This window comes from Lepisosteus oculatus, chromosome 6 (genome assembly GCF_040954835.1).
Source record: "Lepisosteus oculatus isolate fLepOcu1 chromosome 6, fLepOcu1.hap2, whole genome shotgun sequence".
Taxonomy (NCBI): Eukaryota; Metazoa; Chordata; class Actinopteri; order Semionotiformes; family Lepisosteidae; genus Lepisosteus; species Lepisosteus oculatus.
In genome coordinates this window covers 2,997,414-3,024,612 of record NC_090701.1, presented here as the reverse complement: position 1 = coordinate 3,024,612, position 27,199 = coordinate 2,997,414, and the positions used below count along the sequence as shown (strand labels likewise).

The 27,199-nt window shown below is 43.7% G+C and overlaps 1 protein-coding gene across 2 annotated transcripts; it reads right to left on the bottom strand.

Annotated features, from left to right (window-relative positions):
• Nucleotides 1–1,080: 1,080 nt before the first annotated feature.
• On the bottom strand, nucleotides 1,081–26,131 carry LOC102690947 (receptor activity-modifying protein 3). Of its 2 annotated transcripts, none has more exons than XM_006634476.3 (4): nucleotides 25,490–26,131; nucleotides 10,898–10,927; nucleotides 9,817–9,976; nucleotides 1,081–2,417 (listed from the first exon to the last, which is right to left on the bottom strand). In XM_006634476.3, the coding sequence occupies exons 1-4, from the start codon at nucleotides 25,539–25,541 to the stop codon at nucleotides 2,162–2,164; spliced, it is 498 nt and encodes a 165-aa protein (XP_006634539.3). In that variant the 5' UTR covers nucleotides 25,542–26,131; the 3' UTR covers nucleotides 1,081–2,161. The 2 variants fall into 2 exon arrangements, with proteins under 2 accessions (XP_006634539.3, XP_015210437.2); XM_015354951.2 differs by lacking the exon at nucleotides 25,490–26,131 and adding an exon at nucleotides 12,468–12,512.
• Between the last annotated feature and the right edge of the window lie 1,068 nt (nucleotides 26,132–27,199).

The window sequence follows — 27,199 nt, the reverse complement described above, 5'->3', positions numbered from 1 at the left end:
AGGAGGAGAGAGCGCCGCCACTGAAAAACACATCTGTTTTTAACACCCGCAGCCCCGCAAGCCCCCCCCACCCCAGCTCCATGTGCCATAAATTCTCGAAGACGCTCGCATCCTTTTGTCTTTCATTGCATGTCCCTTGGAGCACCAAACACACCCCTGGCGTGGGGGGGCGGGGGGGGCGGCGACGAGGCCGGCCCAGCCATAACAATGAGGAGCGGGGAAGCAAGGTGCTGTCGACGGTTCCTGTACCACTCTTGGTAAAAGCGTAGCCAGCCCATTTCCTGTAATTCTTCGCCTGCTCTGGGAAAGAGCCTTATATCCTTCCTGCCGTCCAGCTCTTTACCCGATCGGCTCCAAGAAGTCATCCTTAAGGGCACAGACGAAGACGGCGCTTTAGAAGGCGCCATTGTCTCCTGTTTGTTTCTCGACCACACTTACCGTGTCAAGCCATTCCTCGGCCCCCTTCCTCGCAAGCTGACAAACTGTACCGTGCGGTGTGTGTCCCGAAGTTGCTGCCTTCGTTCTTCTTTTTTCCAATGGAGGACCCTGGTGCAGCATTACCGTGTCCACTGGTTGGACTGGAGAGGTGACAGCTTGAGTCGCCTGCCCCCGACAGGGCCGTGTCCTCTGAGCCCACGGCCTTGCAGCCCCAGCCAGTAAGCTGTAGACAGCCACTGGGCTTGAACACTCCACTCTGGCCAAACTGTGGCTTCAGCACAGCGGGAACAGCAACATCAGGTGAACCTGTTCCCGAGAGTGCTGTGCCAGGCTGCTATCTGTATTCTTTTTTTATTCATTTGACTCACAAGTAATCATTTTGTACTCAAAATGCCCCTCAGCATGGCGTGCAGTAAGGCATGGATATGAGCAGCTGTCACCACCGTGCCCTCGCTCGGGTCTCCCTGCTGGCGATTTGTATAGTATTCACACCACGAGTCAAGAGGAGCTCTGCGGTTCAGCCACTGTCGTCACACCTTACTTGTGTTGCCAGGCCTTGTGTGTCAGCGCGAATTTCTAAATCTTTGAAAGAAAGAACCAGGACATTAGATGACAGCAATAAAAATCATAGCGAATTGTGCATTCGGTTTTTCTCACTTTAATGAGGCCCTTACTCAGTGTACGGCATCAGATGTGCTAACTAAACACTCGCCTGCGAACATTTCTTTGAGAAACAATTATACAATACATATTGCGTTAGAACAGAGAGTGCTTAAGTCTGGATCTAAAAATCCAGTGGTGTTGTCTCTGATGAATAGTAAATGTTGAAGTGATTACTTCTAAGCAAATTAATTAAAACATTAAATAGTAATACAGTACAGGATTTCATCATTCTTTCTTGACAGAAATCACATACTGGTAGCATACCATACTCTTAAAAATTATCAACACTTACAAACGATTTACAGTGTCATTGTCTGCAATTTTACCCCAGAGTGATGAAACAGAAACATTACAGACAGCCTTCAGTGGAAGTCCTGCCGAGTTTTTCAGAAACGCTGAGTGTTGCTGTCGGCTATTGTTCACCGACGTTCCACTGAATCGTAAAAACAACAAGCAAGAGATTCATAATAGGAAATCCAAGCAGATCGTGTCTGCAGCTTGGCCATATCCACATGTATCGCAGTTCCCTCAGGAAGAGCAGGAACGCACTGCTGTTCCACCCGCGAGGAGCTGCAGGTAGACCTTTCGGAACAAAGCTCCTCAACAAAAGCATCGTGTCCGGGGCTCCCCCTGCAGGCTCAGGGTGTCGGGATGCAGCTCGGAAGAAAGACTGCAGCTCTTAGGTAGCCCTGTCAGTCTCTGTGTTTTCTCCTGTGAAGAGTATCTCACTCCATTTAACAAAGGCTAGCCTGTACGACTTCGGCCCTGTTCCAGCTGTGCTCTGGCCCTCTCGTTGAAGACAGCCCCAATCCACTTCCATTAACCTTGGGTGAGTTACTGTCATTAACCCCCACTGAGGCGATCTAGAGGCTCTGCTTCAGGCTTCTGCTTCAGCTCCAACACATCGCGGAACACCTGGAGGGTTGTTGTCGTCCATCGTTGAGCAGCTTCTGGGCTTGAAGCTTCCGAGTTCCTGGGCCCGGAGAAGTGTGTTCCCTTGGAGACAGGGGGGGTGGGGCAGGGGGAGGGGAGGAAGGGGGGGGGGGCGTGGGGTCACGACCTACACCAGGATGTCGCTGCGCTTGCTACACCAGACCACCAGGGCCACCATGGCCAGCGTGAGCATGACAGGGACAAGCACCAGGACCGTGAGCGTGGTGTCGGGGGGGTCGAGCAGCACCATGTGGTCCAGGGTGCAGTTCGAGAAGAAGTGTTTGTGGATGGTGATGATGTAGCTCTCCACCTGGGGATTCGGCCAGTAGCAGCCTATCACCTCCGCTTCTTGCTCGGTGCAGGTGGAAAACGAGTAGTACTCCCTGCAGGCGAGAGAGGAACAGCGCGTGAGCATGGGGGCAGAGCCCTCAGAGGCCAGGACAGCTGGCGCAGACGTTTGGGCAGTGTAATTCCCCTCTCACTGGAAGGCAAGCAGTTTGAAAGCAGTTGCAACACAAACACAGGCATGAACATGCTTCCCGATAGTCTGCAGGTGCTCGATTAAAAACAGACACCTCTGCTGGCAGTTATCATCTCTTAAAGAAATTCAGTAGTTTAAAAATGAGAAATCCATACAATGGTGTGTCTTTAAAACATTATTTTACAATGTGAGACAAGCACAAAAAAAGTAAAGGTACCAAAAAAACCTCCAATGAATAAGATATAAGAAAGTGTCTTGATAAATTAACCGACATTTCACTGGCCCGGGTATACCTGAAAGCTTAGTATTCTTGATGCAACTAAATTAGTAGCTGCATTGTGGCAAGATAAACTGATTTCTGTTTTGCCTGAAAAATGTGGTGGTAAGAATCCACATTGAGGGCTAACCATGGAGAGAAATCACTCTCTCTTAAAATAACTCTGTTCTCTGTTCCTGTAGTAATACTACTACTACTACTACTACTACTTCTACTACTACTAATGAAGATGATTTCTTGATATGATTCCCCAATGAGGAAAAGGAACAAAATTTCATTTCAGGCATGAATACAATTTTCTGTCCACAGACATAAACATAGAAAAATCAGCATTAGGTCTCATTCCGTTTTAATTTTCATCCCATCAGAATCAGATTTTAAAAATAAGAAAGAAAATCACCGACACGCTCTTCTGAGCTCTGAGCTCGGAAGTGAAGTTACAAAACCCAAGGGCAGCAAGGGTAGCACATGGTCTATGAGCCCTGGAAGCACAAGAAATTGATCTCCTCCACCCTTCAGAGAGCAGGCTGCCATCTCTGGCCTCTGTCACTGGCCTCTGCAACGTGTCCGGAAAGTTTCAATTCAATGGCTAATGGCCTGTTTATTGACAGGAGTGCAGCAGAGCATGTGGGTAGGCTGGGTTCACAAACCCTTTCATCTGGGACAGCTCTGGGCTCTTCTTTTAAACACCACAGAAAGCAATCAAGTGAGGCTTTTAATGCTCATAGAACCCAGTAGAAGTGATCCGCTGTCTGCCTTCTAAATGTCTTCATTCGGTCCTGAAAAATATTCTTCTCAATGCGTTGTGTTGTAAGCCTAAAGTGGCCATTAGCAGGGAGAGCCAACAGGGAGACTGTGCTGTTAACCCTCGCCACGCTGCAGAACCTCATCGACTGCAGTCGCCTGATTCGCTCTGCTTATCCATCATCATTAACCTCAATCGGTTAGTATAGAAAATGATGTTGGCAAATGGTCTTAATTTAATTCTCTGCTCTTAAGTAGCTCTAGCAGCTCGGCTCAATCTTGTCCAACCACTATTAGCATCATAATGATCTCAGCCCAAAATGCTCCACAGCGGGCACAGTGTAATTTGATGTTCGTGTTTCCATAAGGCCAGTACTCTAGTCTGACTTAAAGCCTGCGGTCACACACATTCAAGTGAAGTTTCATCCTGTGATTCATCATGTTTTTTTATGTGAAGGCTAAATGTTACTACATCCATGGCGTTTGCTTTGGATTTTGGGTTGAACTGTAATTTCCTTTCTGAACCTTCCCCTTTCCAAGCAGTCGGCTTGCTTGTCTGAAAGGGTGCGCACAGCTCTAGGTCTCCTGCTCGCTCTGGAACAGTGGTGTTTTGGTTGCCTGATTAATGAAAAAAGAGAGACTGAGAGTGAGAATGTGTGGAAGAACAGCGGTGCTCTTTAGCCACTGATTAAAGGTCAAAGGAAGGTTGTGCAGCTTAGCGCCTGTCTGCATGTGAGAAAATGTGAAAATCTGCATGTGTAGCTAGAGCTAGTTTTTTTCTAGGAGGGGATTCTGGTATTATAGACCCTGGCTTTTTGCACTGAAAGTCCTGGTAGAAATGGCAGACTGTTACTTAGAGGAAACCATTGCTGTGGCTGTTTCTACATCTTACACTAGAAGTCAGCTAAATGAGTCTGTCTAACAGTGACCACCCCCCCCAACCCCTCCATCCCAAAACTGTCCCAACTTAAAAATAAAAAGAACTACACAAATATGCCTCAGACCAAACCGTAGCATAAGCCAAAGTGAAAATATTGATGAAGCAGAGACTGACCCATTAAGTCCCAGAATAATAAAACTAACAGAAATGATAGTAAAACAATCTGATAAAGGAAATTCAATATTTGACTTTAAAAAGCTCTTCTCCATGAACTTGAAAACCAAAGTTACAGCTTAACAGAAATAAATGTAAATTTAAAAGAAAGGCAACATTAATTTGAAGTCTGTGATATACTGTAAGCTTGATCCTACCCAGTAATTCTCCTTCAACACTGTTAATTTGTATTAAGTGTCAGAAGGTTTAACTTTTTTTGGAACTACTCAAACATTCATTTTACTTTGGGTCTTGCAGTCATTGTTTTTTTTTAGACTCCATTGAGGAAATCTCAGGATTCATACAGTAATTAATTCGGTCAGAATGGGTGAGTTTCCCAAAATACTAACAGAATACATCCCCCAAAATGCGTGTAGCTTCTCATTTATCTTTGAGCTTAATGATGGTGGACGTGGTCCATATTTAATTACAAAGACAAATGTAATGTAGGAACTGACATTTAAAATAACCACACAGTTTACTGAAATCCTTTTAAGACTGGAGAACTACACATAACCCTCTGGCATATGGCAAATCACATCATCCATTTTCAAGCAAAAAGCAACAATGGATTTGATCGTCTGACATTTCACCTCAATTACTGTGCTGAAACTATTGTCCTGCCAGTCAGTGTCACTCTTCCCCCTCTCATTCAGAAAAATCGACGTTTACTAACTTTACTGGAAGCATTGTACATCATCCCTCTCCTTACCTATCCCACATGCTCTAGATTCTTCCCGTTTAGTCCGGACTGGATGGATGAATTTCATTCCGCCTGCTGCACTTTTGTTTTTCATTCGTCTGAGCAACAGTATGTGACCTTAAGATGGGTTTAAAGCAGGGAGGGCTCAGGAAGGAGACCAGGACATCGATTTCAAACCTGGGCTTCTTTCCGAATTTAAGTCATTTTTGGTTGCCCCGTGTGTCGGGTCCGTACCACGGTGAAAATAATCAAACCTTCATTCGGGCGTCGCCTTCCACAAAGTATTGCGTAATGCAATGATTCAGGCTAATTGAAAGGTATCATATTTATACATGCCTTGGCTTTGTTTCCTGCTTCTGTACAGGAAAAACCACCCCAAACCCTGACAACATATTAAACAGCGTCCGTACTCTCTCTCGCACGATACCTCTTCTTGTGTAATATTTCCTTCTGGGGCTGAAATCATGAACCATTGTTTTATCTGACCGCGACACTCTTCCTAATTGCTCCTGTACCCAGTATAATCTCGCGCACACTCCTCGGTGTGTACATTTGGTTTTCTCATCTAGGCAAAGGCTTTTGCACTGCAACTTTTCCTCCTAGATCACGGGTCTCCTAGACGGCCCCAGTTCAGCAGGGCTTGTAGATCACAATTTTATCACTGATGCTAAAACATCTGGAAGCATTTTATCACAAGAAAATAAACAGGTGAATGATCAAACTAAATAATTTTCAGATTACTCTCAAGTCCATGTAACCTTCAGCATCAAGGACCTGAGCTCTCTTAATGGCACAGATTACTGTGCAATTACTTACAGATACAGACAATTACTTTTTCCATCAGTGCAGGGGAGCTCAGTCTTTCATTTTTCCTCATTTCTCCCCTTTAAAAATAAACCACACGAATATAAAATAAAATTATTGTGTCATATGAATGTGCCCTTTTTATTTAAATTTTATTCTTATTGTAAAATAAAAAAGCAATACAACATAAAACTAAAACAGTAGTTACTTTTTAAGAGTTCACTGAAGTTTAAACATCAGGTTTGTTATTATTTATGTCATAAATGGGGAAACATTTCCCCAAACAATAGAAGATAAATATTAAATATTTGCTCAGGATTAAATATTAATTGCCTTTTCTCTATATCTGTGGGAGCAAAATAAATCTATATTAGTATTTGCTGAATTTATATTATTTCTCTTTGGCATTTCATAACACTCAAGTGTCAAGTCACAGGAAAAAAATCATCATCTTATTTCTTTCATAAAATCAAAAACGTGTGACATTAGCAGCTTGTCTCTCACATCCTAGGACTAGTTAAATACTACAGTCGAATACTGAATCAGTAGATGCAGAAGACAAATGCAACCCATCTTTCCACAAGACCTTTGGGTAATACTGTTCAATGTATAGAAAATCAGCACAAGCTTGAGTAGGAATATTTCTATAATTTCTTTTTCAAATTCTGCGATTTAGCCGCAATAAAAGCTAGGATGTTGATGAAAATGGGTGACATTAGTAGACTGTGATGTTTGACAATGACTGCTAATGTTATGTTCCCACAGTGACATTTTAATATATCAAAGGAGCTGTAACAGACTCTGTCAATAATTGCCTAGAGTATTGAATGTTCTATTAATATTTTTAATCATCTTCTTTTATTCCTCATTTATCCTCCGGTGATTTCACTCTGCTGTTTCAAAGTGAGGGCTTACAGTTTTAATCTGTCCTCCAGTCCTTTTGTTGAGAGCTCGTAGATAAGTAATGATTAGCGGCTTATGTCCCTAATTTATTATAAATGGCTGTTAATGTTGTCTCCAAGCAGTAAATTAAAAAGAGCGTAAACATGCGTGATGTGACTTCGATTGAATATGACAAATATCAGACATTTAAAAAAGTTCAAGGCATTTAATCACTTGCAATAAGTTTATTCCTAGTTTAACATCAGCTATAATGTGTTGTTCTGCTCCACCAGCAGATGTGCCGAGGACAAAGCCACTTGTCAGTCCCCTGCGTTGTATGGCTTTCACATTAACCCAATATTATCAATGAACTTCCTGCCCTGTAATTTATTCTCACGATGGTTCGGTGGAAAAGCTTTTAAAGAGGGAAACGTTCACCAGTAAAAATCGAAGAGTCTCCGGGATTTGGTGGTGACTCGTGTCAGCATGCTCCTCACGTCCAAGAACAAGTACATCAGCAACAAATGACTGTACTGCTGGCAAATGACATTCTCCAGGGGCCACGGTGGGCAGCTTTTTAGTTTTGGAAGCAGGTGTCCTTATCCACTGTCAAACAAGGAAATTCCTTGCTCTCGTCAAATACTCGCTATCCAGGGAACGCCCAGTCCTGCAAGATGATGATTGGGAGCTTGGCCTCTCGGGGCAGCAGAAGAGGGTTTGTCTGCTTGGTTTCACAATAGCTAGAAAGACGAACGTCAGCGCACTGCACTGGGTGCACTTGTCTGCCCTCCGCTGGCATCCCTGTCCTGTCTTGACATAGTTTATAGGGAGCCTGTCAGAGCCAGCGCACCCTGCCTCTATCAGAGCTGGACCTAGGGACCACCACCCCTGCAAGTAGTGTTGTTGGTCTGTTCTCATTTTGTTGTGTAGAAAAATGGGAAATGAATGGAAAACTGGTTCACAAAAAAACAACATGTGACTGCATGCAGTGCAGTACTGTAGGCACAGAACTGATAGGGATGAGCCAACTACTGTATCTCACATTTTATCAAAGTAAAGGCTTGTGCATTGTTTGTTACAAGGGGGTTAAACCAGAAAGTAATGAAAAATTAGATAGGAAGTCTTATGATTTTACAGTGCAGGCTGTGCTAGTTTCAAACTAGAAACAATTTGTGGAAATAGTAGTTTGCATATAATTCAATCGCATAAATTCAGAAGTTCCTTTTCCTAATGAAAAATCTCCATGTTTTCATTTGCTTCAGGCGAGCAGCCACAGTCGACTCAGCCCACACTTTGTGTTATAATCACACTTCATACTCTCCTATGCTCATTTGGAAACATTCTCGCATTAAATTAAATGTCATTTATCCTTGTCTGTTTCCAGATGAAGAATCAAACACACGATTTTACAGTATGATTTGTTTTTCTAATGCTCTAGGAATAGGTTATTCAAGATCATTTTCGTCTTCCGTGATTTTACACACTGTTTGAAATTTGTCTCGTATTAAAAGAACCATAAAACCATAAACAATAATTGAACCACATCTCCAGGTAAACCTGTATTTAATAATTGCACAGCTCAGAAGATGGAAGTTTATTCTTCTGTCAAGCTAAAGCTACATTATTTCATTATACTATACACAGGCACAATGTGTGTGTAATTTAGTTAGGGTGCCAGTGATGTGGCTGTAACATCACAGAGTTTAAAATTGCAGATAAAATACAGAACCTGTATTGCACTGCAACAGAGAATCTGAACATTTTTTTCCTTTGCAGAAACACAGAATTGTACACCTCGAATGCTTAAGTCTGTTCTGTTTTGAAGGTCTGACACTCTGCAGGGACTGTGCTGGAAGACTCTAGGTTGGGTTACACATCACATAGACAAGTTTCTGAAACCCCTGGCTATCCTGGGCAGGTTATGAGTATAAAGGGTTCAGACTGAAGCTGTCTGTTAATTCTGTGAAGCAGTCAAACTTCTGCCAACGCACACAACACACACTCATACTCTTCAGATATTGCAGTAGGTGCCGCCCACTTTTCTCCACTGATAGGTAGGGGAAGCTACTTTACTTTTTTTTACAGTACTAATAGAGTGATGTGCAATGTCTTTCTAATGAATAGAGTGATGTGCAATGTTTTTCTTATTTGTTTTGTAATAGAATAATGTGCAATGTTTTTCTTTTCTTCTTTTTTTTTTGCATTCTATTTAAATGTACAGGAGTACTGTGTGTCCATCAAAACTTTCCCTCAGGGGACAATAAAAAAAATCTTATCTTTTCTTATTTTACTTTTATCTAGGTGTATTACTTAACTATTTTAGACTTAAGAATGTCAGGTTTCTTTGTAACAAGGAACATTGTGTTTTTGGAGCAAATAATAATAATTTAATAGGTGGGAGAAGTATGACAACTGACGACTCACTTATTCTGCTGCAGGGCACTTGTGATTCAGCGCCCAACATCTGACGTGCAAGTGTTAATAATTTATAATAATATGATATGCTGGGGCATTAGGACCCACGCAGGGTGAGCGCCCCCTACTGGTCCCACTAACACCTCTTCCAGCAGCAACCTTAGTTTTTCCCAGGAGTCTCCCATCCAGGTACTGGCCAGGCTCACACCTGCTGAGCTCCAGTGGGCTGCCAGCTGTGAGCTGCAGGGTGATACAGCTGCTGGCAATGTAGCTGCTGTTACGTTTGACTGGATTAAAGGACTTCACTTTGGTCACAACAGTGACTAAATATTAAATATGAATGCTGTATAATAATGTGTTTATAATAATAATAATATTCTTACCAGATAAAATGCGTCAAGTTACACCAGTTCTTCGGATCCACATGCATCATCTGATTCTTAAATTGCTCGCCACAGTCCTCCATCACAAGCAGCAGGGCTGTTTCGTTGCAGAGCTTTGAGTGGGGTAGCTGGGCTGTCTTCACACGTGTGTTTTCTGTTGCTGGAACACATCAAGTAAATCGCATTAATGTTGCAGATACCTAAATGTGGGCTAGAGATTCAGCTAAAAAGAAAGCAGTGACAGAGAAATACTCTCTAAGTTAATAATTCCTTAATAAGTTAATAATTCTACACAAAACGTTGCCGCATCACTCTGTTTCTTCTGCAGGGTCATGGCAATAACGTGTAACCACACTGTTTGAAACTTAAACAGTCAGAATGACAAGGAAAGACAACAAGCTAATATGCTATCTGTCATGGTGATGTTAAAATATTGCAAGCTTCAGTACAATATGGAAAAATATGCAAATACCCAGTTTTACATAGAACAGAAACAGAAATCGATGATGGATTGCTGATGGCACGCTATCGGCTCAAACGTTCCAGCTCTGGTGATGTATTGGTCTCAGAAGCAAAGGTCAGTAAATAAATTATTCTGAGAGATTCTGCTTCTCGACAGAGAGAGTCTCTTGATGGTGTTTCATCCTAGTTTTAGTTACGTTTTATCTTTCCTTTTGAGAAAAGGTCCTAGAAAACCGAGGTCACGACAGGGTAACAGATGAGTAGTTTTGAAAGCGGTGGATTTCGTGTGGTGTGCCTTATGTTAGACACCTCGCTTGCTGAACAGCTATCCAGAGAAATTCCATGGAACAGGAGACGTGCCACAGAAACACTAGACTTTGAAACATTAAACTCAATATAAAATTCACTCTTTTGGATGGACTGTGGCAAACCTGGAACCTGTCCTGGGGGATGAGGGCACACCCTGGGACCCGGGACAGGTTCCAGGTTTCCGGAATCCTTACTGGGAATAAATGGCTTTCTGATCGTGGATGGGTGGGTGGGCCTTTGACTAGGTTTAGTGTCACTCCCAGGATCCTGAGAATCCTGTTGATGACACGGCACTATTGTGGATGCTTACCTGACAGCCCACTTGTCAGCAGGGTGTTCACTGAAAAATAAAAACACACCATCAGGTTAAAGCACAATCACGCCAACAGGATGGGCAGGCAGTACTAGTGTCCTGATCGCTACAGTCAAGGTTTCTTCCCACAGTGCTATATCATGTGTGACTCATACTGTACAAGCAGGCTGAAGAACTCCAGCATCTCATCATGCTACAGTATTTTGCAAAGAGCCTGTAGCAAGTAACATTCTGTTAAATTTAATGAATGAACTTTTATCTAACACATGCTACAGATACACACAATTGTGCAGCACTCTCACACTGAACATGTTATATCTTTGTTTTCTGAGAAGATGGAGGAGCGACAGTCGTCCTAGAAATTTGGCCTTGTGATATCAGGGAAAACCAGTCTACTGTCGGCAAGGTTCTGTAATTACATTTATAATGTATGTTTTTGAATATTAAAACACTTTAAACATATTAACTTGTGTCTAAAAGAGCAAAATGTCTGAAGCTGAAAAAATGCGGGCTGATGTCTGTTCAATATGCCACCGAAGAAAAAACAACTACAATGAAATGAGCACACTTTTTAAATGAGATTTTTTTTCCAAGATTAGCTTCTTTTTTCTAAGATCACCTTTATGTGTGAAAACTCAAGAAAAATAAACTATTGCTATAAAAAGCAGCCTGCGGAAAAGGATACAGATTAGCCATTAAAGTGTTTGACATGTAAATTGCCAACTATAATTCGATTTTAAAAGACTGCAATAGACTGTGATGGGATAGTTCTTTTAAAAAATGTCTTTGAATTTCATCCATCTTCACAAAGCTGGAGTTTTATACCTAATAATTGTGTGCAATAATTTGCAGAAGTAAAAAGGTCCCTTAACATCCCCAAAAGATCTCAGTGAGTGAACTTTCTTTCTTTAAAGTTTTTTGAAGCACATCATCTCCTCTCTCTCCAGACTGGAATTAATATTAGAAACTTGTGTTTGATGGACGGTCACAAGCAGCCTAGCTTTAGGACACAGCCACACAGTGGCCTTTCCACAAACACCAAACTTACTCCCCGGCGGTAGAAGGCTTACCACACTAACCACAGATTTGATTCCCCCATGCTGCATTTTTCTCCATAAGGATCTGTCCCTCCAGATGCAAGGCGATTAGGAAGCCAGTCTTTGTCTGTGTCCTCTACAGAGTCCTTCACTATCTACACTGACCTCAGGTGAACATGTCCACCATGACACCTGACATCCCTCTCTGACACCTGATTGTTTCAACGGACAGCGGCGGGTTTCTGTCAGGCCCTCATCCCAACGCATTCCCACACGGAAGCGCACCCGCGTTAATCCCAGTCCAGCCCGGCGCACTTCTGCCAAACGACACCGCTCCTGCCAATCAGCCAACCACGGCCCCCCACCAATCAGCGCTCCATGAATTCACTCCATGAATCATCAGTTCCTCCTCTCACATTACTTAAACCCTCCACTCTTTGCCCAGTATTGGTCGTTCTTAGGGGCTCCTACCTTGCCTTTGTTATCGAAACCGGCTCATCGCCCTTCCCGATTCGAAGCCTAGCCCTCACCTGCTCTGGAAGCTACCTGCTTGTCTCCTGACCACCTGAGGTACCGCACAGGGTCCGTCCTCCCGTTTGCTCAGCGGGTCATTCGTGACAGTTTCTCTACGGGAGGAAATCTTTAAATAGCCCACATTTCTACAGTGCAGTGGAGATACTATCTCTATAATACACACCTTCAAAGTCGATCAGTGATTGTAATTATATTTTATCAAATTGATTTTATCTACTATTTTAAAGAAATCTTGTCATTTCTTCCCAGTTGAAATATTTATTTTTCATTAATGATACTTCAAAAATACCAAGCGAGCATGAAAATGCTGAATACTGCAAATAAATTTGTAAAATGACAAGATGAATTAATGAGTGTAGAAAATAAGTGTGTCATTCCGTGGAGATTATTATTGAAGGTTAATATACTGCAAAAACCTTATTGTGCAACACTAAATATAGCAATTTCCTGTCACAGGACATGGCAAATTTCAAAGCTGAAACCCTTTGATTGTTCAGTGTGATAACTTCAAACAGGGCTCCTTAAAATGGGTGGGGTAGTCACCAAAATAATACTTCACCATGTGAGATCCGTGCTGTGTTTTCAGACTGTGGTAGCTGCAGTTAAACTCAAACTTACAGAAAACTTCTCAATTGCTAAAAACAGACTTTTGAAGCATTCTGAGTAATTGATGTGTCACTCTTGTGTTGGGTGAGACACATTTCTCAGATACAGCAAATTAAAGTAAAAAAATCAATGATTTTCTGTTATGTAAATGTCTGTGTACCACACCCAACCACAGATGACTGTCATCTACTGTTCCACTAATTGAATGCCTTCCACTGCAGCCTGGTGAAGCTGTTTTCCTGGAATCTTTATTGATAATAACATGGTGAAAACACTCATTGGAAAGTCTTAAACCTGTTCAGAAAGTGTAAAAAAATCTATACCCCATGAAAAGCACAAAGAAGCAGGCCATGCAGAGAACCTGGGCTCAGTTCTAGTGGCAAGAAAGGTATCATTCTACTAATGGAACATGCATCGCAGTTCTATTATCGCAGCTTTGATCAAATCTGTGGCACAATCTCCCACAGTAGATGTAGAAAGGCTGAAGAAGATGCTTTTACTTTTCCCAGGTTAAAACAGGGCAGTTTTACTCCCTTTATCCAGGGGTTCACAGCAAACAAACCCACTGCCCTTGTCTCTGAACTGCTGACACTTAAAACCCTGCCTCCCAGGTCTCATGAAACACCCAGCCCAAACAGCCCTCGTCTTTCATTTTCCCAACAACCTAACGATCTGCTGACTCTTTCTTTATTCCCTCCTGCGTGCCTGCTGAAGAGCCCAGAGTGTCCTAGCACTAAAATAGCCTGGTAGCTGTCTTATCTGGTACAGCCTATAAGCTAACCATCACACCTATATTTAATATTTTGAACACCTTTTCAGGTCAACTATAGTCCGTTCTCTTGCTGGAGTGTAGTCAGTGAATTCTCACTCTATAACCATTGAAGTAACTCTACCGAGAAATTCAAGAATTCCAGTCACATTCTTCTGGAATGCAGGGTCACTTACAAGTCAACCTGTATTTATTTGGTGTTGTAACAGTCACGTCAAAAGCAGCGCGCCTTTTAATTGTACAGAGCAAAAACTAAAAAGTCGATTTTGGTAACAATTTATGAATGTTCAACAAACTGACTGCTGAAAGCAAAACAAAAGGATTGATGTGGAAAAAACTCAATGTGAATGAAAAACCTTGTTTTGTTCGAAACAAAGTGAAATCAAGTTTTCTTACTTCAGATCAGAAAACAAAGAATCGCATTGAATTACTTCTTCCTTACTTTAATATGACTGAATTTATTTCGTATAGCTTTGTTGATATTATGCATAGATGAAAATGCTATTCGCCACAAATATGCTTTCAAAATTAAAATAACTGACTTCATGTTTTACCATGAATTCACTGTCTGCTTGCAGTGTGGTTCACTGTCTCTGCATAGTCCTTTCTTCCACTTTCCATCAAATGGAATGGCATATCTCAAACTTAAATTCTTGAATCACACTATACTCATGAAACACCTGGCCCAAGCAGTCTGAGGGGGTGTATCCTACTGGTGGGGGGAGGGTATCAGGCTTGTAATTGTCCAGTACAAGGGGTTTCCCATTAGAATATGTCAATGGAAACAAAAATAGACACCACGGCCACTGTCTTCGTAACTCACATAAGATCTTGTGGTCCTTCAGTAAGCCTCCATGGCCTGTTAGTGAACAGCTGTGGTGAGAACTGACCAACACCCCTGTTAGATCTCCTCTGATACTTTGTTTTTTGTAGTTTCACCACTTTTGCCATTTTTAATTTAAAGGAGGTGACAACTAAATTGGGAATTACTATTATGTGTGCAGTTATTCTCCAGGGAGTAATACTCGCTGAGGAGTGCCACAGGGGTCATTACTAGCATCACTGTTCTTCATTTATATCGCTGATCAAGTTTCCGGATGGTAATCTGCTACTCACGTTTGCAGATAATGCCAAATTAGGATGATTGGCAAACATTAATAAAAGAAAAAGACATTCAAAAAGATATAGAAAAAAATCACAACTGAGCTAATGTCTGGCAGATGACATATAGATGAATATAGACAAGTGCAGGGTTTTGCATGCGGGCTGTAAAAACAGTCTACAAGCAAATGCAAAATGGGAAAAACTGAGCTAAAAGAGGCTGCTTATGAAGAAGACTGGGGCATTGATGTCGACACATCATTAACATTTTAAGATAAGATCACTTTATTAGCCATATACGATTTCTTGCATTAGGAATTTATCTTTTGGCGTACCCCAGCTTGCCTTATTTTCAAGGCAACGTGGGAAACTAATTAAAAAGGCAAAGAGCAAAATGCTAGCACACAGTTAGAAACAGCTTTTTATATCTAGGGACGTAATAATAAGAAATTGTAAAAGTCTGAGAGAAGGACAAGACCCGGATTCAAATAAAACATCTCCTCTGTTTACCCTTTGTTTACCTGTTTACGATCATAGGAATATGGATCTAGCCGACCAGACATTCTCTTCAAGCCAGTGCCCTGCTTTCTGGTTACACCGTGTTGATTTGCTCAGCATTGTGACACCACAGCTATTACTGCCAGACAAGACAGGTCCGTGTGTTTCCCCGCTCCAGTTCTTCCGGGTGCTGGAATTACCCCTTTAAAATGATTTAGCAACTAGGCCTTCCTGCTGGCAGACTGATTGGCAGTGGGAACCGAATGTGGCGAGAACGTCTGGCTTTCCTGCTGCTGGCTCCGCTCTCCGGCGGGAAGAACACAAAGAGCACATGATTTTCCCATGCCGTGTGCAACGAAGACTGGACCTTCCCCAGTCCCAGACTTGACAGCTAAGGTCCGTCATTCATATTCGCAATGAAGGCAAGCGACAGAGGCCGCTTCCCAGGAGGCACTGTTCACCTTTTCGCTTTAGAAAAGGAAGAGCGAAACGAACTCCGTACGGATATCGCTGCAGCCTGCGGAAAAGTAAACTGGTTAATCGCCGGAGGAGAATAAAGCAGAAATCAATTACTTCGCTTCAGTTCTGCTTTGATTTGATTTGTTTGTTAACTTTCATCAAATGTATCTTGCAGGGTTTTTTTTTATCAGAATAATGAAGGCACAGTAGAATGGGCCGTACTCCCTGCGTGGAGAAATGCAAGGTTAAAGCTTTCCCATTGATTTCACTGCGTCCTCACAGTGGGGGTTCCCAGCTCTTTGGCAGTAGCTGAAAGACTTTTTGGCACTGGGTGTTGTCGTATATAATGAAGTACAGCTGTATATGGGTTATGTATAATCAAGCGTTCGTTGGAGCCTTCAGAACTATTTTAGTTTAAAAAGTAATTTATCATCTGCAGATTATCTTCATCTTTAAAAATAAGTGAATCTCTCTCTTTTTTTCCTTTTTTTTTTACTCTCACAGGAAGCATTCGGTTTGGAACAGTTCCTCACGGAAAAGCAAGGTACAAGTTTTCTCTGGGAACATCCTATCGAAGAAAGAAACCAGACGATCAGCTCTCGGGGGCTCCCACGTGAAAGACCGATGTCTGCCTTGAAGTGCAAAACCTGTCAGTGCTGCCAAAACACAATCCCTCCACATTCACTCATCCGAAGCCGCCAGCGGGCTCCCAGCACACCCATCGTCACGGCCGCCAGGAAGGGGCAACGCTATGGGGCTGCTCTGGTGCCAAACGCCACGCGCTGCAGGTGAATCCCCCTGCAGAATCAGCAGACAGAATGGTTCTGCATGTCAAGATAAATGCTCAGCGCGCAGTCCTTCCTGTGCTCACGGCAGGCAGTGATGACACACAGTATGGGGTCAAAATGACACATTCCAAAACAAAACTAAGATTTTTAATGAAAATATGAGATGTCTCTTACAATACAAGTTTGACAGATATTACTGCTGATCAGCTAGTGCTCAAAGCCTTACAATCCTAAGCACAGTGGTACCTTTTCAGTCCTCTTTTTTTCATGATAATGGTAATTGTTTTAAAGAAGTTAAACAACCAACTCAGAAATTAAGCCCCAAAGATTAATATATTTCCCTTCAGAGAACAGCGAATTAAGCTTTTTTCTTGAATTTCATTTTAGCATAATTTCCTGATGAACACAAATTACAATTGACCTGAGATTAAGGCATGAAGTAAAATGTTGTTGTTATTATTATGCCTTTTCACCTACATTTTCCTGCGTATCATGTGGTAATCCAATCATATCATATCTTTGCTTTTATACCTTATTTGGATGGCATTCAAATGTGTGGCTGTTGAAAATGAGACATTAAAAATTAATTTAGATGTTAAGAAAGGGTTCCCAAAAACATTTTATTTTATTTTCACCAAGAATTCTGACTTTTTTTTGTCGGAATAACATATGAATGTTTCCAGTTTTAAATCTGCAGGCAAACCATAATCCTGTACGTTGCTGGTAGATATCTATCATTGTTTATCACCTCAGCTAGCAGAATTACCATAAGGAAGGAAAGCCTCTATTTCATCTGAGAGATCTAGCATTTGTAATCAAAGCACCTTGAAGGGAATTAACATCCATGGTTAACGAAGATTAAGCACAGAGATTACAGCAGGAGGAGGAGCAGAACAAAATCTTGTGCTTTTGAAGTGGTACTGGTGAAAGATAATCACGTGCTCTGACAATGTTCCAGTGGATCACTGACAGATCTACTGTCTCCCCTTGCAGCCCTGACAGAACCAACACTCCCTTGAGCCCTTAAATGATATCACTTTAAGCTGGCATCTGACAGAGTACAAGCACAGATGCAAACTACAAGCACAAAGCAAAAGGAAAATAGTATCCACACTAACACAAGACTCTGATGGAAGGCTGTCTTTTTCCACTTTAGTTTCCCATCAGCTGACAAGCATTTATAAGGTCTGATATTTTCAAAAATTAGCAAAGATACATTTTAAGCAAGAAAAGGAATCATGTTTTTCCTGGAAGTGTTTAAAATTCCAAAGCAAAAAGCGCAATGTTCCATTGCCATGAGCGACTAATGGTTTTATTTTCAATCAGGAAGATCAGTAAATCTTTTTTTTTTTGGTTGTCCCGTAAAACTGAAATGTCAAATCCACTTACTGTGAAAGAGCATCAGTTAAGTAAAATAATTTTACACACAAAGACACAGACACCAGGCCCAATCTTCCCAGAAGTCATCTAACCTATGTTTTCAGACTGTGGGATGAAACCAGAGCAGCCAGAGGAAACTCATACAAACACGAGGAGAACACAGGAACACAGATAGCACCTCAGGTCCTGAACTAAACACAGGGCCACAGTGCTGCAAGGCAGCTACACTGACCACTGTGTCACTGGGCCACCTGTTAAGTATAAGAATAAGAATATAGAGGGCAGGAATGTCGCCTAACTGTTGGGTCTCACATGTGAACAAGGAAACATCGTGTTTTTTATCTGCAAAGAAAGTCTGAAAAAGTCCTCCAAAGAAACAAAAGGGAAACTTTCAAAATACAGGATCCAGGAACTGTGAGGCATCTAAGTTAACCATGACACGGTGTATATTTGAGTCCGAAAGCTGTCATCTCTAAATTTCTAGAAGGGCAAAAATGCAAACAAAAATCCCTTCCACCCGTTTAGTCTACCCCTTCTAGCGTGACACTAAAGCACCTGTGTGTGTTTACTGACTGCAGTACCTGGGAGTCTCATGACACCACATCCCTCACGGCTCCCTCAGCTCCAGACTGAGCACAGCCGTGAAGAGCTCACATGGGCACCATCACAACCCGGCTGAAACACCTCCTGGGGACAGAACCACCACCTCCTACTGCACATGATCATACAGCGTCTAGTTCTTTCTAAAACAAAAATCAAGAAAAACAAAGCTTTCAAAGTAATTTATCTCAACCAGACAACACAACCCAACCAGACAAAAAAATGATGTGATCATGGTCTCGCTATTTTTTAAAATGTTGAGTCGTTTTTCCATGGATATGCCCTCCCAATTCAGTAGCGGTAGCAGTTGATTAATTCACCTTGATAAGCAAGACACTTCTACCGCATGGTGCGAATGAGGACTTGTTACCGGTCAGGGTTATTCCTTATCTGCACGGCTCTGTGCTCCCCAGCGTCTCCCGGGAGAGTTGGCCCCGCCTGGAGGAGCGGTGCAGCACTGTCTGTAAAGCACTGCCAGCTCACAGGGCCTCACAGGTCCCGGGGGTCAGCCTCTGACATCCAGCCCCGCCGGAGCTCAGCCACCTGTGCCCTGACTCACAGAGAGCCACTGCACCGGCCCACGATCACACGGCTGACATCTGTGCGTTAGGAGCAAGTGACAGTTTATTCCGTGCTGAAAAAGAAATGAAAACAGGCACAACTTTTCCACTGTGGAGGCTTCTTCAGGTGTGCTTTAGGGCTTCGTCTGAGCTCCAGACGAGCATCTTTAACGGTGACGACTCTCAGAGCCCTGGGGAGACCTGTGTGCTCGGCCAGTAGCTGTGAGCTGTGTTTTGGAAACGTTCGTCCTCTGCCATTGTCCCATAACGACCGATTCGGTTCCTGAAGGCCGGGCTGGCAGAGGGCCCCCTGTCCGAGACCCCCCCTCTCCTCGCGGAAAGCCTGCACCTGAGCCGCGGGCAGGGGTCCTGAGGCCGGCCGAGGTAAAAGCAGACACAGGGAAAACGTCCCCGGCCTCACGAAGCGCCGCGCTCTGGCTGGACAAAGGCGAGCCGGGACAGGGTGTTCACGCGCGCTCAGGGACCGAAAGAGACACAACGAGTCCTGGCTGATCCACGGAGCATCTTCACCAGTGAGACCTGCTCTATATCCCTGGGAATGCCAGGCCAGCAAGACGTGGCCAAGAAAGGGAAAACTAGGACTCACCAGGTTTTAAATAGCCAGGGCGCTTAATTCCCCTCAATAAAACTGAAACCTTTTAAAATGCATTGAGACACACATCAGGCTCCTCTTGACTGAAAGCAGAAGACTCCAACCATTTAAGTAAAGACAGCGATCTCCATGATCCACACTCTCTCCTCTTGGAGAGCAGTGCTTTCTGAGGATGCCTGTCTGTCTGTGTGAGGAGTCTTACTTCCTTGGCCACATTGTAAGATTCCTGCAGGGTGTCAAATCACAGCCTGCAGAAAGGATATATTCCCTGCTCAGTGTTAAAGAAAGATACAGACTTTATCACTCATTTCATTACACTACATCACTCACTAGACTAGTGAAAGTTTCAAACAGATGTGCAGGAATAGTTAATGTCCTAATTTTAGAGGAATACAGAATTTAAATGTAGACTGGTGACAATAAGTCGGTGTTTGTGCTGATTTGGCCATCACCTAGATGTGCATGTTTAGAACAATTTACTAGGGGCGCTGAAGCACGCAGGTCAACACAAGCACAGTTGCTTCACGAAAGAAAGACATAATGAAAAGACCATTATACTGTATCTGAGCTTCACTGCCAGCCACAGAAGATGTGAAATTATTTTACACTAAGTACACTAAATAATAAGACTACCATGCAGACACAAAGAATTTCATCTCTTAATTGTTTAATTGAAACTGACTAGTCTTTGAAATATTTATATTTAACAGCACCATTAAATGTTATCTAACAAAACACTACATCACTCTGATGTGATGTCCTGGAATCCTAATCCAGACTGATCCCTGTACCCTGTTGTAGGGTCTGTGTACGAAGCAATAAAATAATCAGGAATTAAATGGTTTCAAACAGACTAGCTGTCCACAAGATTTACTGCCATATAGGCACAGGAGATCTGTCACTCAGACCGACAGCTCACATGCACGGGGTTTAATAAAACACCACAGGACCTGTCACAGGTCTATGATTAGATCATGAGTTGATTGGGTTTGAGTCAAGTGCCAATGCTAAAATGGCAGCGTTAATTCTCTTGCCAAAAACATAATTACATCTTCTTGCTAAAACGATGTATAAAAACTCTCATTCACTCATGATATCACACTCATTGTAAACACTCACTCAGGTGCTATATCTGGTTGGTTCCCATGAAAACCATTTCTGACTGTTCTGGGTAAAAACAGGTCTTGGAAAATCCTAATACTTTCACACAGGGGACAAACTGCAGCCTGTCCTTAGGGCTCTGGCCGCTCAGGGCTGTTAATCGCGTCCTTCGGCCTTTGCCTTTGGTCTACTGAAGAACCAGGACAGCAGCCTGTTGCACGACTGTGGCTGGAAGCCAAAAGAGAAGTTGGACAATTCACAGCCGTCAGAGGGAGAAAGCGACCCATCTGCGGGGGGTAGACAGCCTGGCCGGCCACGGAGATCCACGGGGGGCTGGCGGAGAAAACCGAGAACCGCCGCAGATCTCGGAAAAGAGCAGGTCTGGTGGGATCAGGACAAGGAGGGAATATTCTCGGACTGGGAACAGGCACCGGCTTGTACAGATCACGGAATAAGCTTTGTTTTCGGACGCCCAGAACCTCTCGATCCGGCGAGCGCTACCCGAACAAGGGTGTCTGAATAACCGCGCTCCGGGGCCGTGGCGCGTGGGGGCTCACTGCCTGGGTCATCGCTCGGCAGCAGGCGACCGGGAGAGATGGCCATACCGGGTCCGGGTGGCGCCGGGCGGGCGATTGCGATCGGTCCCCTGGCGACTGGGAGCTCTGGAGTAACAGGAAGGGCTTGCCACAAGAAATCCGCAACGGCGGCAAAACGGGGAAGCCAGGCATGGCAAGCATCCTCAATATGCATAAGAAGGGCTACAAAACGGGGGACACCCATGGGCTCGTCTTGCCCCTTTGGTAGTTAGTGGCTACTTTGTCCAAGCGTCTCTCTCAGCTGGTTCTTGAACGAAGCCAGTGGAGGTCATCACGACGGCTGGGCAGCCTCTTCCACACTTGTGTCCTCTGACCTGTGTTTCGCTCTCTTATCTCCTTACGCATTGCGGAGATACAGAAAGTGAGCAGAACATGGGGTTGTAGTAGGAGTTGGGTCGGCAACGTTTTGGGCTTCTTGGTGTCACCTCCCGAAAGAATACGTACACTTTCACACTGATGTAGCAGGTGCCCGCTGCATTTCAAACTATCTAGAACTAAGGAAGGGATCGCAAGTATGAGCATGATCACTATGGAGTACGAGCACGATCACAAAAGGGGACCAGGAGTATGATCTTTTTTTCTTCTTTCTGGACTGTTTACTGAAGCCTTTTCTGCCGCTGCCTCCGACAGGAAACAACTGTTCGGATAGCCCGCGGCTTGCACAGAGCAGCAGGCCTCCTGGGCTGTCTCTGCTGAGCAAACCGCCATACGAATCAAAGGGCTTTCTCCAGCGCTGGTGCCTTCTGCCCTCTCGCTGTGACGGGAAGAAGTGGCTCTGATTTATTGTTCTCTCTCTCGCTCTCTCTCTTCGGAACCTCAGTTTGCTCCTTCGAAGCCAACAGATGCAGCCCTCGCTCCCCACTCCCCGCACCCTGACCTCTCCGAGTCATTTCTCCACTGGCTTGTGTCTCAAAGAAAAACCAAGCCCCTCGGGTCCACCTGAAATACGTTTTACATGCCCTGAAAATGCAGTTGCGCTGTAAAAACTTCAGTGCTATTACTTGCTTCATGATGACGGCATCAACAGCAGAGATTGTATTAATTTAATCTCTTCCCAACCGCTACATATCAAATATAAATCTATACATATAATTCCTATCACAAAATAGATGCAGATTCTCCTCTCTGAAGATCTGACCAAATGATCAAGACCACGTTTGTTCAGAACATATAGAAAACCACATATTACCAATTGATAAGGAGTATAATGACTAATACCTAGTAAGAACTTTAGACATCTCCATTTGTAAGCCTTAATGTTGCTCGGCAATTCAGGGCTTTCGTCTGTCACAATGATTAAGCGCATAACCTTCAAAGTGTTTTAAAACAATCGAAAGGCAAATCAGACACACGAATCCTCTGTGTGGTAGCGTAGCTGCTTTGCAGTTGTTAAATGTAAGAAAGCGAATTTGATACTGCCTCAGGAGACTAGTCAGTCAGATTAATACGGACAGTATTCAGTTTTTGTAGTTAAAAGCATTCGTATTTTTCAACCAATGTGGCATTCACTATTAAGGAGTAATGAGGAAAAAGGTAAAACCGTGTAACAAAAAAAGTCATTTTTTCCTTAGACGCAGTCATTTCCACACCGCTGCGCGTACACGCATTTACATTGTGGCCGAAAACTGGGGCGATGTTTTATTTGATTAAAGCAAAATGTTCTGAGCTGTTCCCTGTTCGTTTAAAGACGTACTGGCGTTTGCGCACCCCTTGCTTAATAGGTAATTGGAGCACATCGCGAACTTCTTCATGAGCGTCACCTTAGAGAAACTAGATCAAGCTTTATCAGGGTCGGTCCGGAATCCTAATTCATGCCCACATCAGAAGGGGAGAATCAGCACAGGGAGTTCGTGCAGAATAACAATCCCCTCGGTTTCTGAGGTCTTGCCTGCAGTTCGTTCAACAGCTTTGACTGCATATCTCACCGACCGCTTTCCAAAGCCATTCAAAAGTGTGTGAGGCGCTCAGGCTGTGTGTAAAAACGTGATATTCAGAAACACGCTCCTTAAGGACATCACATTACCGCGAGTAAAACAGCACAGGGCAGTTCTGGAGTGCTAAAACGGAATGTGTAAGTTGTAAGCTTTTCATTTTAACTTTCCCCAAGACTTATTTATCTTATCCTGGGCTTCAATCCAGCAATACTCTTCCCCAACTTTCTGCCAAAGAGCTAAGTATGTTCCTCTGAGCCTCTGAGCATCCCCATCCACATCCCTGCCGACTGCGTGATCCCGGCACGCCAAGCGCAGTCGCCGGCCAGCAGAAGCCAAGGCAGGCTTCCTTACCGAGCGAAGGTCCTAAACTCCCGCGTATGTGTGTTTGTTCTGGGGGTGACCTTGAAACCTGAACTCTGATATCGACTTTCGGTGTCTCTTCACCTGATTTCCATTTCATTTCTGTGCAATGCACAGATGTAAACCGCAGTTCCCCCAGACGGACATGCCTTCTTTTGCAGTGAGATGTAACACACAACAGCAGTTTTCCCCCCAGTTCTTCAGAATCCAGGGACAACAACGTAAACACTTCATTTCAAAGCATGATACCTTTATGTTACACGGGTACCTAATGTTAAAAATTAAGTTTTTTTTTTATTTCTTTCAAAGGAATGAACGTTCAATGTCCTCCTTCATTAACTACAGGGCACGGAGCGACGCACAAGTCTGATCAGGAATCTGACAACGGCTGATTGCAGACACAGAGAAATAGATACCAAGCATCGGTGACGTGTTTTAAACTTATTAAGGAATTACAGCATTGATAAATAATTAAAGCATCATTATGATATGTCGTATTTTTACAGTTTCTCGCATTCATCGTAGCGCGCAGAGCTCCACAATGATTGATACGAGCGACTAAGCAGCTCTCGGCGCAGGAATCACGAGTGTTTTTGCGTTTAACTCGCAATCAACTGCGGGCTGGAGAGAATAAGATTAAGGTATGACAAATCTTTATACTTCAGCCCTGCTGTAAACATTTTTTCCTATGAGCTACACTAACGAAAATAAGAATACCGAGATAACCTCGACACTGGCGGCAGCCGCCTTCACACAAGCGCAGAGTAACAAAACACGGATGCGAGCTCAGCGTGTCATTCAAAAACTGAAGCAAGACTCGGTTCTGTAGCATCAACTACTGTACATGGTAAAAGTCAGGCTGTATCGATTATAATGATAACCAATTATTATATCCTTACAGAAACATTACATGTATCGTTACTATCATTTTATTTGCCTATGAGGCGTGACTGTACAAAACACAGTTACCTAATGTAAATGGTATATATCGTGCTCATGTACTCAATTAAAATGACAAGGCTAGCACAAACTGCAGATACACTCCCATTGCCGAGCTCGGCTTAATGAAATATTAACATGTATAACATCACACAGATAGTACGGATAACAAGTAGCACTGTGAGCTGTGTGATGGTATGTATCCCATATTTACGGTCAATAAAACCGATAAGAAAGTCGCATCGCCTATCTGAAAGTTGAGAGCATCAGTTGCCGATTAATTTCATAACCCCAGTAACCAGATTCTAGAAGGAAGGGGTTCGCAATTAACGCGTGTTTAAACGTTTCATCGTCGGACCCCGACCACATTATTTTACAGCAAATCCTATATGCTGTTACGGGGATTGCTGTATAATCTGAGCGGCAGATACAGGGTGCGCTCAAGAAAATGCCTTCTGAAGTATCGCGGCTTGTGTCGATACCGAGGTTATCCTTTCATTAACGAGAATTGTTCAGATTACTTACAGAACTAGGCGTCGTACCTTTTTCACGCTCCAGTTTATTAAATACTAGACAGGTTAAGTAAATCAACCTGATGGTGAGGATTTCATCCCTCTTAGGGAGATAATGATCTTAAATGAAACTCACGCCTGTGTGTTCCTTCTGCAATGTGGTCCATGCAACAGCAACAAACAAAAAAAAGACAGTACTTACCTACAATCCCAACAATTAAAAGTTTTAACACAAAGAGAGCATTTTTATCCATTCCGATCAAAATGAGGATCCTGCTTCGAAAAGGATGCGTTCGACACAATTTCAACTTGCCAGTAAATGCCTGTAGCAAAACATAATTCACCCGAATGGTCAACGCGAGAGCACGGGAAGTTTTTCGTTTGCGTGATCGATTTCCGTCCTCGTTTTTTATTCCAGATTTGTTTCGGTTTTTCCCCCCCTCCTAATTAGGGTCGCGCACAGCAGTCAGTTCCACTGAGTAGTTCAGGGTGTTGATGTGCCCATTTTGACGCTTTGGGAAGTCTCCAGCCGACACGGGGAGGTACAGTAATCCTTGAGACTGTGCAGTGAAAGCAGCGGTACCAGGGGGTTCTCCACCGGCGTGTCTGACAGCGCTCGCCTGCCCACCTCCCGGGATGACAGCGTGAGGTCCGCACAGGCAGGTCACTGGCGCACAACAGAGAGAGGAAATCACATGGCGGCCAAAATAAACACCAGCCTTTCCTCACCAACGCGACGTCTCGCCGCTCCTGGGCTTGTGTTACGTCCCCTTCCTCTGCCCTCAGCAGAGACGAGAACTTCGTGCGGCGAGTCTCCGCCGAGTGGGAACACCCTAACTGGTGAACGAGCTGACCGCTTTGTAAACCTCGCCCGTGACGAAGTTTCGGTATCTCTGACGAGGTTTCTCTTCGTCGGACCCCTTACATGTTGAGGAGTAAACAAAACATCTGAATGAGCGACATATATATATATAAAAACAGACACATTCGACTGCACGCTTCCTTTCGATGAAGACGTGTGCCCAACCGGTTTATCCTTGACCATTACCATTAATCGCTTGATGAACGAATGATATTCAGCTGCCTGGAAAAGGGCAAGGCTTGGCATTTTAGCTTGCAGTTAGAAGTTTTAAGAAAAGGATTTTTCTTTGCGTCCTGAATGCAGGATTATTTTAGGTTTTGCAGCCAGCCACGCCACCTAGCAATTATAAGGGCGCTGGGACCTTTCTCCCATCTGCCATAGGTCCTTCATAACTCCTGCAACTACCAGTGTACCCACAGGCCAAACAGGACAGCTATGCTACATGTTTATGCCTGTACAGTCTGTCAATATACCCATAACACAAACATTTCTATCAGGCCCTCCGGAGCTCAGGTGAGGCCCCCTCCTTGTTTGGGAAGAGGGGTAAAACATGTTTTAATGTAAAGACTGGCGTGATGGGAAGATTAAGGCGGGCATTGTGAAACTCCTAAAGGAGGGTAGATTCAGCACTGAAAGCCATGGACTGTAGTCGAGAGTCGCAGTATGTGGTGAAAGTTCCACATTCGACTCAAGTCGGGAAACAGAGCTGAAGGGTTGAAGTGGGGGACCAGGCACCCCCTCGTAGGGGACTGACCTACAGCTGCCCACCTGTCACACAGAAAATATGAGACCAATTATTCCCACGGTCCCGGGGCGCACACTCTCCAACCTCCATGTGTCCTGCTCTCCAGCATCTCTGTTCTCTAACACCAGCTGCCCCCTCCTGCCTCAGTAGGATACTGTCCCAGTCCCGGCCGTCCTGATCAGTGTGATCTATCATACACCCCCCCAACACTCTGATTTTATTAACCAATAATGGCTAAGGGGATGGACGCTGGGGCCTTCAGTTTCCTCTGTTTCACCTTCTGTCTCAGAAACAGATGAAGTTCC